A 12,155-nucleotide genomic window follows, 5' to 3' on the forward strand; every position below is an offset into this window, starting at 1 on the left:
TATCTGGGGCCCTAGTCCTTCTTAAGATTACCCGGAAGTCTGCACCCATTTGCAGCTCTCTGTCCTCCCAGCCCAGGTGAGGAGGTGGATTGTCCTGTGTCCAAAAGGTTAACTCTAGCTCTAAGGATAGCCAGCCTAGATGCTTGCCGCCCAGGCCCTGGCCTCCACTATCCTCCCCCCATCCCCCTGCATTGCTAGAGAAATGGCTCCCAAAGAAAGACTGACTAAACTGGGGTCCTGAAGCACCAATGAGGAGAGAGGTGGTGGGAGGGATAATAACCTGGTGTATCAAGTGTCTGTTATCCTAGTTCTTGAGAGGCTAAGACAGGAGGATCATCGGAGTGGGAGATCAGTCTGAACTATATAACAAGAACACTGATCCCCCACTCCCAAAATAAACTAAAAACCCACTCATTCAAACTCAGCATCACCTTCCTTTATCATGCCCCAAAGCACAGTTCCCACAAGCTCTCACAGCCCTGCGGCTGCATCTGCACCCACCTCCATATCTTCATCTTAAACCGAGATGGTGATCCTTCATTTCCTGTGTCCCTACGGCTCTGGCTATGCAACATCACCTGCATTCAGCCCGCCAGGACAGCCACTCAGCAGACTCAGGACATTCAAGTGGACTTGCTCTACAAGTACCTGTGACATCATCAGCTGCCCACAACCTCCTGTGACCTCACCACCTGGACAACTGAGCCTAGCAGAGGCAAGCCACTCCTTCCCAACCACCATAAGTAGCAGGGGGCATAGATGACCACTGAGCCCTTGGAAGACCCTGAAGCCAACAGCAATTTTGTACATGGTCTTCCTGAGGCCTCCTTGGGCAACAAAGCTGATGAAAACTCTGAAGATTTACCCGGACCGTCTGAAGGACTGGATCCCCTACCTGATGAAGTCCCACCAGAAGACATCGTGGAAGCACGAGCTGAAGAGGATGTAGACCAGGCCTCTGAGGCAAACATCATCGCCACAGAGCAAGATGAAGAGCAGGCCTCCATGCAGATTGCCACTTCTATGGGACAGAATAAAGATCGGGCCTCCATGCAGACGGACACCTCCACAGGGCGAGATGCAGAGCCAGCCACCTCCATGACTACATCAACATCTGGGGTCAAAGAAGAGATCCCAGGTACTCCAAATCCTAGCCAGGAGAATCTCGAAGAGCTCACATCCCTGCTGCCCCAAGACCCAGGTATCCTGCAAATGTTTGTAGGTTTCCAGAACCCAGTGTGGGACAGGCTGGCTGAAAACAACCGCACAAGTCGGAGCCGGACGGTTTCCCCAAGTGACTCCCAGACCCAAGAAAAGACATCAGGAAAGTCAACTGTTTCGGAAGGGCAACTGGAGATAGCTTCAAATGCTGACGTCCCATCTGTCCTACCTGAAGATGTCCAGACTTCTGCAGGAGCTACTGACCCACCCCCTTCAGATACCACTGGTCCTGAACCAGAACCCACCAAGTCTGCTGATCAGGAGGCTGAAGATTTCAAGGCCTTGAACCCTGAGAGCAAAGTTAGATCTCCGAAGTCAACCAGTGAGGATTTAGCTGCGGACTCAGGGACCCCTCAGGCCCCACCTTCTCCAAATTCCCCAGCAGACAGTCCACCCCCCTCTCCAGATTCCTATCAGGTGTCCCTAGGAAGGAGCCGTCTGGACCCCAGTCTGTATGGTCCTGAAGTGGAGAATGACTACATGCGCTCTATGACCAGCTTACTGTGTGGAGGAGAGGGCTCCATCAGCTCCCTCACAGACATCCTGGTGTGGTCAGACACAGCCACACGCATGGGTGTGGCTATGGGCATTCTGGCCTCAGGCCGCAGCTCTCCAGCTGACAGGCTACAAGACGAGGGTCCCCGACTGCGCACTGTCGCCAGCCTCTTTCGCAGTGCCAGGTCAGCTTTCTCGTCTGGGGTGATGGCTGGAACTAGCTCAGTCCTGCGCTCTGTCACACACCTGCTGGAATCTGTGGAGAGGCACACTATGGAAGGCATCCGTTCAACTATGCGCTACCTGAACCACTTCACCTTGCGCTGGGCTCGCACTGGCTCCAATAGTGACTAGACCAGCAAGCCCCTCTACTCCTTCCCCAACCCTGTGCTAAATAACTGCTCCCTGCCCCTCAGTAAATAACCACAAGCGTTTATTTTCTAAGCTCTGCCCTTATCCATGCAATGGGACAACAGGGTAAAAGGAACGAATGGGGCCCACAGGTAAACCTAGGAATGTGCCTCTCTGCTCCTCAGCCCCGTGCCCAAGCTACCTGTTGAGGTTCTGGGAGGCAGGAGGGGTTTGGGAGTAGAGAGTACTATATCAGGCCTCACAGGAGGGACACACACCCTTAGGTCCTGTGTAATCTTTTTAAGGCTTAGAATCAGACTTGTGAAGTCTCCTCTCGTCCTGGGCCCCACTCCCTGGCCTCCTTTCCTCAACCTGGAGTAGAGAAAGGAACTCCACCACCACATACACACGTCAACATCCCAATGCCAGAAGACACAGGACAGGGCTCCAGGGAGGGTGACCAAACCATCTCTCAGACTAGAGGGGTGAGAGGACACTGTGGATGTTAAGGCCTTTAGATTTCAAAGAACTGGCTGCCCACCCGTGGTCCACGTCATCTTCATGATGTTTTACTCCGGTCTCTGCCATTTGCATCTTGGGAAGTAGGTACAGGAGCAAGAGCTGAAAGCACACCCAAGGCCTCACCATCTAGCAAGACCCAGAACTACATCTTGGGTGAAGCCTTAGTGCAAACCTGCACAGCCTTACACCTTCATGCCAGTCAGGGACCATCCGCCCACCCGTTTTAACTTTCCTGTGTGTCTCTAGATAGGGGTCTGGGGATGAACCCTGCCCACTGATTGGTTTGGCTTTTAGAGGTTTTTGATGTACATATTTTTAAAATCATTTTTTTCCTTTTAAAAAAATGTTTATTTTGGGGTTGGGGATTTAGCTCAGTGGTAGAGCACTTGCCTAGTAAGCACAAGGCCCTGGGTTCGGTCCCCAGCTCTGAAAAAAAGAAAAGAAAAAAAAAAGAAGAAAAAAATGTTTATTTTGGAATGGACAGGTGGCTCAGCGGTTAAGAGCACTTCCAGAGGTCCTGAGTTCAAATCCCAGCAACCACATGGTGGCTCACAACCATCTGTAATGAGATCTGATGCCCTCTTCTGGTGTGTCTGAAGACAGCTATAGTGTACTTACGTATAATAAATAAGTAAATAAATTAATCTTAAAAAATGTTTATTTTATGCATTCAAGTATTTTGGCTTTATGTATCTGTACCGTCAGGTAGTGCCCACGGAGGCCAGAATAGGGTGTTAGATCCCTACCTCCCCAACTAAAATTGCAAAGGGTTTTGAGTCACATATGGGTGCTGGGAATTGAACCTGGGTCCTCTACAAGAGCAGCTAGTGCTCTTAACCATCTCTCAGCTTCCAGGCACTCACATTTTTAAAGTTAGAGTTTACATGGAAGTCAGGAGTTTTGCTTCTCTGAAAAAAAAAAATCTAAGATCCTCATTGTTTTCAGGGTCCACACAGCTAATCTGCCCACTGCCCATGACAGCTTAGCTGGCCTTTGTCCATGAAGGATGCTCCATGCTGGTCCCCAGAGGTACCAAGTGCCACTCTTACCTTACAGATGGCTCTTGAAAGGAAATAGGAGTATAAACCCCAAGAGGAAGCACAGACCCATCTGTGTGTGCCCTGGTGCAGCTGAATTGTCCCTATGTAATGAAAACAAGGGTTCTAGACGTGGAGAGAGGCCATTCAGACCCCAGGAAGCAGGACCGGGGGGGGGGGGGGGGGGTTGTCCTAGAAGAACTGAATCAGACTTTGAGAGAGAGATGGTTTTCCTCAGCCAAGAATGGTGAGAACAAAGGTTGAGTGAGGGAAGTGAGACAGGTGGTTGGGGTGGGAAGGAAGGCAGGTGGCAAGTGTCAGGTAGCTGGAAGGCAAGCAGGGGATGATAAAACTGCCGGTAACGTGCCCCACCCCCACCCTCCTCCCTTTCAATAGTTTAAACAGCCACCATGAGCTAATGTCTTAGGTTTTTACTGCCCTGCTAAAACACCTTGACCAAAACCAGCTTCAGTCAGCTCAGAGTCCTTCACTAAAGGCAGCCAGGGCAGGAACTCAAAGCAGGAACCTGGGAGCAGGAACCTGAAGCCGAGGCCAAGAAGAATGCTGTTTACTGCCTTCTTCCCCATTACTTACTCAGACTGCGTTCTTATATAACCCAGAACCACTTGTGCCCAGGTATGGCTGGTGCTACATTAACCATTAATCCAGAAAATGCCCCCGCAGACTTGCTTACGAGGCGAACTGATGGTGGCATGTTCTCAGTTCAAGTCCCTCTCCCGCGATGACCCTAGCTAGCACCAAGTTGGCAGTAGATTTTACAGCACAGGTGACCTGTACTGAAGGGAACCAAACACTAAACTGAAGTCAGCATGAATACAGGAATTAGCAATGGGTGTTTTTGCCGGGTGTGGGTGTGGCACTCACTGGGTTTCTTCTGCTCGCCAGCAATCTTTACTCATTTTAAACAAGGAGAGCTGAGAAAACGTGTTCTTACTGGCCTTGATAGGCCAGTCCCTGGTAAAGACACTGATGGTGGCTTGGTAGCCACAAAATTGAAACCTCTGTCCTCTGGACTGATCCCCAGTTGGCCCAGAATCAGGGACCTTCTACAGCACAGCTGGACCCACAGTCAGCAGAGGAATGAGGGTCCTGGTCTTTGGTCTATATGACCTTGGATGCTGGCACTACTGTGGACTAGTTGTGTTTTCCAGCACTTTCCTGTGCCTTAGTTCCGTCACCTGCATTGGGTTGTCATGTGCCATTGTGTCCCAAGGCACACAGTTGAGTCTATATAATAGTTAGCCACCAACCAAGGTGACTCAGGACAGGACTGTTCCGGGGGAATTGGACTGCTCATTGGAGTTGGGCCTTTACTCTGTTTTGTTTTGTTTTTTTAAATCTTTGTTTATTTATTATATATGAGTATGCTGTAGCTGTCTTCAGACACACCAGAAGAGAGCATTAGATCTCATTACAGGTGGCTGTGAGTCACCATGTGGATGCTGAGATTTGAACTCAGGACCCCTGGAAGGGCAGTTGGTACTCTTAACCATTGAGCCATCTCTCGAGCCCAGGGGCCTTCACTCTTAAAACAGCAAAGGGCTAGCAGCAGAAGCCTGGTGATGGTGGCTTGCAAGAGGGGGTCCCGCTGTGGGGCTTCTCCACAGAAAGATGATCCAGACACTGGAAACTCAGGGCCAGCAGTGAAAAGAGATAAAGCAAAAGTAGATGGGAATGTCACAGACCAATCAGATTGAGAAGCCAAGGGGGAAAATAAGTTCAAGTCCTGGTAGCTTGAGCCAATTAGATGGCATCACTGTCAGGCAGTGGAATCCAAAGGGTTAATAAAGGCTGGGGAAGGTCTCCATGACTTGTCTTCCCCCAGGAACACTGATGTGGACATACTGGGTCCTAGGTCCTGTAGGTCCTTGACACTAGAAGTGGCATGCTAGATTGTCCTTTTCTTTTTATTATTTTTGTTTGTTTTAACTATTTTTATTTTATGTACATTGACATTTTGCCTGCATGTATGTCTGTGTGAGGGTGTCAGATCCCCTGGAACTGGAATTATAGACAGTTTTGAGTTGCCATGTGGGTGCTGGGAATTGAACCCCGGTCCTTTGGAAGAGCAGCCAGTGTTCTTAACTGCTGAGCCCTCTCTCCAGCCCCTAGATTACCCTTTTCACTGTCAAAGTGTCTAAAAGGACACTTGGAGGTCACAGCTACTCAACAAGGACATAGTTCATGTTCAGGACAGGGACAGCTAAGAAGTCAAGACTGGAACCCACTGTTCTGTCTTGCACAGGCCACTTGCATTTGGAAGGCCAAGTCTCTACTCCCTCAGAGACTGTGGCAGTCACACTCCATTGGTTTAGGGGTCCCAGCCCTCCCCCTGTTTCCCCTACTGACTGGCTTAGTCTGTCCTGTCCTACAAACCAGGCTGCAGACCTCTGGCCTGCTCTCTCTTCCCTCCACTGGATCAGGAATGCCACCTAGCAGCTTCCCCAAAATAGAATTCTAGGCATCTAGATGCTGGCACATCTAGAAGAAAATTGCGACACTTGGGGAGGATGAGAGTGGACGTCCATGCATTCCCCCTCCCCGCCCCAGCCAAGATATATGGCCAAGTGTGAAATGACAGAGTAAGAAGGCAGAAGCTAAAATACAGCAACCCCCTCCCTCACCTACTGCAAGAGGAGGAGAGGGAGCAGCTCATAAGACACAGCAGCTCATAGGACACAAGGCAGCAGGGCAAGTGACGCTGCCCATGACTTAAAGGCACCCAAACCACACCACTCTGAAGGAGAACCTACATGAATAAATTGTAGGGAAGATAACAAACGGTTGTTTGCAGGTTACTCTTAGGAACTGTGACTTGAGGTGGGACAAAATATATCCCTACCAAAACCTGATGTTAAGTGTAACCTGTGACAATAGACAGTATTTTCCGGGATTGACTTTTAAGTGTGTTCTATCACTCACTTAGGGGATAGAGGCAGGAGGATCAGAAGTTCTAGGTCATCCTTGGCTACATACTGAATTAAAGGGCCAACCTGGGCTACTTGAAACCCTGCCTCACAAAACGAAAACAGGGGCTGTAGAGATGGCTCATCGGTTAAGAGCACTCAACTGTTCTTGCAGAGGACCAGGGTTCACCTCCCAGCACCCACCTAGCAGCTTACAACCATCTGTAACTTCAGTTACTAAGAGATCCAAAACTCTCTTCTGACCTTTGCGTGTACCGGGCATTTGAGTGCTACACAGACATACATGTAAGTAAAACATTCATACATATACAATTAAAGAAACAAAAACAATAGGCCAAATTCAGTGGCCCACACCTTTAGTCCAAGTACTAGGGAGGCAGAGGAAAGTGAAGGCTAGCCTGGTCTACATAGTAAGTTTCAGGCTGCTAAGGTTACACACAGTCTCAAAGAGAAAAAAAAAAAAAAAAGAGAGAGAGAGAAAAAGAAACAAAGGGCTGGAGAGATGGCTCAGTGGTTAAGAGCACTGACTGCGCTTCCAGAGGTCCTGAGTTCAAATCCCAGCAACCACATGGTGGCTCACAACCATCTGTAATGGGATCTGATGTCCTCTACTGGTGTGTCTGATTATTGACTCATAAATGAAATAAAGAAAAAGAAAAGAAAAGAAAAAAGAAAAAAGAAACTAAAAATGTCATTTCAGCCAGGCCAGTTAAGTTAGTAGGACAGACCCATCTGTCTGCCATCTGCATCAATGAAAGACTAGCTCTCCCGGCTGCTGCGAGCATTTACGTGGAGCAGGGCCCATAGGGAGCGGCCTTACCCAGGGTCATGCAGTCTTGTGAGGCTAGCTGGGGTTAGTGGATGAGCATTGCAGCTTTGATTTCTCCCTCTGCCCACTTGGACTTCATTCCTGTCCTCATAGTGGGGAGCCAAGCCCAGTGATGATATTTACCACACCCTGGCTTTGAGCCTGCATCCTACAGGTAATAGGTTTTCTCCACTGACAAAATAAGCCAATTCGAGTCGAATTAAAAGTATAAAGGCGGGGTTGGGGATTTAGCTCAGTGGTAGAGCGCTTGCCTAGCAAGCGCAAGGCCCTGGTTCGGTCCCCAGCTCTGAAAAAAAGAAAAAGGAAAAAAAAAAAGTATAAAGGCAAGTTTATTGGTGGCATCTCTCGGGTAGTCTCAAGGAGTAGTACCAAGGAGCAGGGCCAGGAAAATCACCATGCAGAGAGAAGGGTTGGGAGGTGCATCCACAGGGAGAAAGAGAGGCAGAGAGAGAGAGAGGGAAAGGGAGATGGGGAGATGGATTATATAGGAAAAGCCTTTGAGGGAGTTGACCCCAGCCCCTGGACTGGAGAGTTCAGGATAGAGGGTAGAATATGCATAACAGGTAGGGACTGAGGGGTGATGGGAGTACCTATGGAGTGCCTATATGTTAAATAGGTACCTCAGCCTATTTAACAGGGAGCCCAAACTAGGACCATGGCAGTTGTCTCCAAGAGAGATGAATGTCTGTCTGTCTGTCTCTCAAAGATGATTTATTTTATGTATGAGTGCTCTATTTGCAATGTACACCTGCAGGCCAGAAGAGGGCATCAGATCCCATTACAAATGGATGTGAGCCACCAAGAGAATTGAACTCCGGACCTAGAGAAAAGCAGCCAGTACTCTTAACCACTGAGCCACCTAGCCAGCCCCAGTGTGTGTATCTCACGAATTCAAATGAGGGGAAAACTCAAGCCCGGTGTGGTGACCAAAATAGGTAAATTGTAAATTGTAGGCCAGCACAGGCTACACAGTAAGAATATACCCCCCATGCGCCCCTACTTGGGAGGTAGAAGCAAACAGCTCTCTATGAGTTCCGGGCAAGTCAGAGACTTTAGAGGGACAAGTATCCTAGGTGAAGCACAGTGGCAGGCGCTTAGATCCCAGCATTCAGAAGACAACGGCAGGTGGATCTCTGGGAGTTTGAGGCTAGCCTGGTCTACATAGTGAGTGAGTTGCAGGACAGCCAGGGCTATGTAGAGAGACCCTATCTCAAAAACAAAACAAGGGCTGGAGAGATGGCTCAGGGCACTGACTCTTCTTCCATGGGTTCTGAGTTCAAATCCTAACAACCACATGGTGGCTCACAACCATCTGTAATGAGATCCGATGCCCTCTTCTGGTGTGTCTGAAAATAGCAACAGTATATATATGGGTGGAGAGATGTCTCAGCAGGTAACAGTCCTAGCCACACAAGCTTGACAGACAACCTGAGTTCATCCAGAGTTCAGCTCCCAGCACCCACGTTTGGTGCCTGGCAACCATCTGTTTCAGGGGATCCAACGTCTTCTGATGAACACAAAACATGCAGGTAAAACCCTCATACAGATAAAATAAATACCTAAAGAAAGGCTTTCCAGTCAGATGCAGGAGTATGGTGGCACGGGTGAGCACGGGTGTGCCCGCACATGCACACACACATACACCAAATTATTATTTTTTTTAAAAAAGTATCTTGCCACATGTGCCGGCATGTTTCTTCACAATGATTCCCCTGCAGGCTTTACAGGCAGGGACAAAAGCCATCAGGGATCAGAATGAGGTAAGAATGAAACTCTGCTCAGCCTGACTCTATTGTAACTGGCGCAGGACCAGGACCTCTAGAGTCTGGCCCAGGTCGCTTTACTTTAGGCACATTTTAGCACAGCACATTTTTGGAAATAAGTATTCAGGTAAGAATTACCTCTGTCCCGAGTGCACAGCGATTTAAGAGATGTTTACACTGAGATTCTTTACAAAGTGCATCTGGCTTCTTTCACACGAATGGGTACCGCTGAATCAGAGACAGTGCCCAAGATTTAGGGTCTGGGGAGCCTGACTGAGATTAGCATGATATCTGTGGGTGTCAGGACTGGCCTGGTCCTAAGATAACACAGCTGTCACTTAGGCTGTGGTGAAGCACAAGGGAATCACTCCTAAGAATAGGCTTGTGGTCTAAATGCGATGGAGACTTAGGGGAAAGGGTCTGGGATAAGTAGCATAAATTCTGGGAGATATGGGCAGAGCCTATCTCACCAGACAGCAGAGGACCACCAGGTTGTAAAACTCCCATTATTCCTGGCATCCAGGGAGACATAAATTGTGTTTTTAACTTTCCCGGCTTCTCCAGTTCAAGGTCTCTACATTTCTTCTTGGTTTTGTTGTTGTTTCGTGGAGTTTTTGTTGTTTCTTTGTTTGAGACAGGGTCTCACTATGTTGCCTTGCCTTGGCCTGGAATTTGCTGGACCAAGCTGGCCTCGAACTTACAGAGATCACTTGTCTCTGCCTCCCAAGTGCTGGGAGAAAAGGTGTGTGCCACCATGACCATGACTGGCTACTTGAATATTTCTGTAATTCCAAAGCCTAGAAGGTGGGACAACTTCAAAAGTTTAAAGCCAGACCAAGGGCTGCCAAAATGGCTTAGCAAGTAAGGCTGGCAACCTCAGTTTAATGTCTAGAATCGCCTGTAGGAGAGAACCAATTCACACACACACACACACACACACACACACACACACACACACACACACACACACACACACACACCACACAGAGAGAGAGAGAGAGAGAGAGAGAGAGAGAGAGAGAGAGAGAGAGAGACTAATAAATTAGTTAAAATGTATAAAAATAAATCCAGCCCGGGGTAGGGCTCATATGTTTGAGGACCTGAGTTCTGACTGCCACGCAAGAGCTGAGTGAGGTTGTGAATGCTTGTAATTCCAGCACTGGATGGAGACAGGGATCCCTGGGGCATTTAGGCAAGCCCCAGGCCAATGAGAGACCCTGTCCTAGAAGCAAAATGGACAGGTTGTGGTACATGTCTTTAATCCCGGTAGCTAGCAGGCAGACAGTCCTCTCTGTGAGTTTGAGGTCAACCTGGTCTACACAGTGAATTTCCAGCCAGAGCTATGTAGTGAGAATGTGTCAAAAGAAAATAGATAAAAAGTAAGTAGGAGCTGGAGAGATGGCTTAGTGGTCAAGAGCATTGGCTGCTCTTCCAGAGGGTCCGAGTTCAATTCCCAGCACCCACATAACAACTCACACCGTCTGTGACTCCATTTCCAGGGTTTCTGACACTCACATGGTTACATTAACAGCAAACTACCAATGAACACAGGTCAAATTATATATTTAAAAAATCAAGGGAACAGGTCCTGAAGACATGACATTCACCTCTGGCCTCCACCATGTGCACATACATATAAAGAGGAGGAGGAGGAGAGGGAGGGGAAGGAGAGGGAGGTCAAAGGAGGAGTAGGAGAAGGAGAGGGGAGGGGGAGGGAAAAGGAGGAGAGGGAGAAGGAGAAAGAGGAAAGGGGGAAGGTGGGGAAAGGGAGAAGAAGGGAGTAGGAGGGGAGGAAGAGGGAGGAGGAGAGAGGGAGGGCAAAGGAGGAGAGGGAGGGGAGGGGAGGAGGAGAGGGCGAAAGGAGTGAGGGGAGGGGGAAGAGGAGGGAGAAGGTGAAAAGGGAGAGGAGGGGGGAGGGAGAGGGAGAGAAATGGGCTAGGTGGTGGTATCAGCACTAGAGAGGGCAGAAGCAGGTGGATCTCTGAGTTTAAGGCCAGCCTTGTCTACAGGTTCAGTTCCAGGACCGCCAGAACTAAAGAAACCCTGGCTTGACAAGTCATAAAAGGAAAAAGAGAAACTGGAAGTTTGGGTTAGGAGTGTAGCAAGTCAATAAAAGGAAAAAGAGAAACTGGAAGTTTGGGTTAGGAGTGTAGCACACGTGCCTGACTCCACACAAAAGCACAGCAACAGTAAATCTAAAATGAACATGGCTTTAATCACTGAACTGAAAGACTGCCTCTCTCCTCCAGGGGTAGCCTTGCTTCTCAGGCTTGTTCCACTTGAGCTTCCTGAGTTCTGAAGAATGCACAATGCGCTCTCTGCTGGAGAGAGGACAGAACTGCTCCACATCCTGATCCAATTCTTGACACTTAAAAGAGAAGCAGGGGTTGACTATAGCCAGAGATAGCCCAGTGTGGTGGTTTGACTATGCTTGGCCCAGAAAGTGGCTCGGATAGGAGGTGTGACCTTGTTGGAGTGGATGTGACCTTGTTGGAGGAAGTGTGTCTCTTTGGAGCGGGCTTTGAGATCTTTCTCACTGCTGCCGGAAAGCTAGTCTGTGCCTTCAGAACAAGATACAGAACTCCCAAGCTCTGCCTGCCCCATGCCTGCCTAGATGCTGCCGTGTTTCCCCACCATAATAATAATAGACTGAACCTCTGAACCTGTAAGCCAGCCCCAGGTAAATGTGCCTTGGTCATGGTGTCTCTTCACAGCAATGAAACCCTAAGAAGTTGGTACCAGAGACTGGGGTACTGTTGTGATAGGACTGACCCTACTTTTGTTTGGAAGACTAGATTTGGGGACTTTGGATTTGGAAAGTAGTGGAATGCTTTAAGTGGGACTTAAAGGACTATCTTCTTAGGAAGATGGAAGGTTTTGCTGTTGAGTGTGATTTAAACTGTGGAAGCCTGGCTGCAATTGGATCCTGTAGCGGTCGGCTTTGAGAGAGCTTCCTCCTAGCTGCCTGAGAGGCCAGTCTTCTCCTGGC

The 12,155-nt window shown here is 48.8% G+C and overlaps 1 protein-coding gene across 1 annotated transcript; it reads left to right on the forward strand.

Moving 5' to 3' along the window:
- The first annotated feature begins 731 nt into the window (after window positions 1-731).
- Window positions 732-2,150, forward strand: Tex44 (testis expressed 44). The gene has a single exon (NM_001024364.1). It carries the CDS (start codon window positions 760-762, stop codon window positions 2,068-2,070), a length of 1,311 nt encoding a protein of 436 aa, NP_001019535.1. The 5' UTR covers window positions 732-759; the 3' UTR covers window positions 2,071-2,150.
- The last annotated feature ends 10,005 nt before the right edge of the window (window positions 2,151-12,155 follow it).

This window comes from Rattus norvegicus, chromosome 9, assembly GCF_036323735.1.
Source record: "Rattus norvegicus strain BN/NHsdMcwi chromosome 9, GRCr8, whole genome shotgun sequence".
NCBI lineage: Eukaryota > Metazoa > Chordata > Mammalia > Rodentia > Muridae > Rattus > Rattus norvegicus.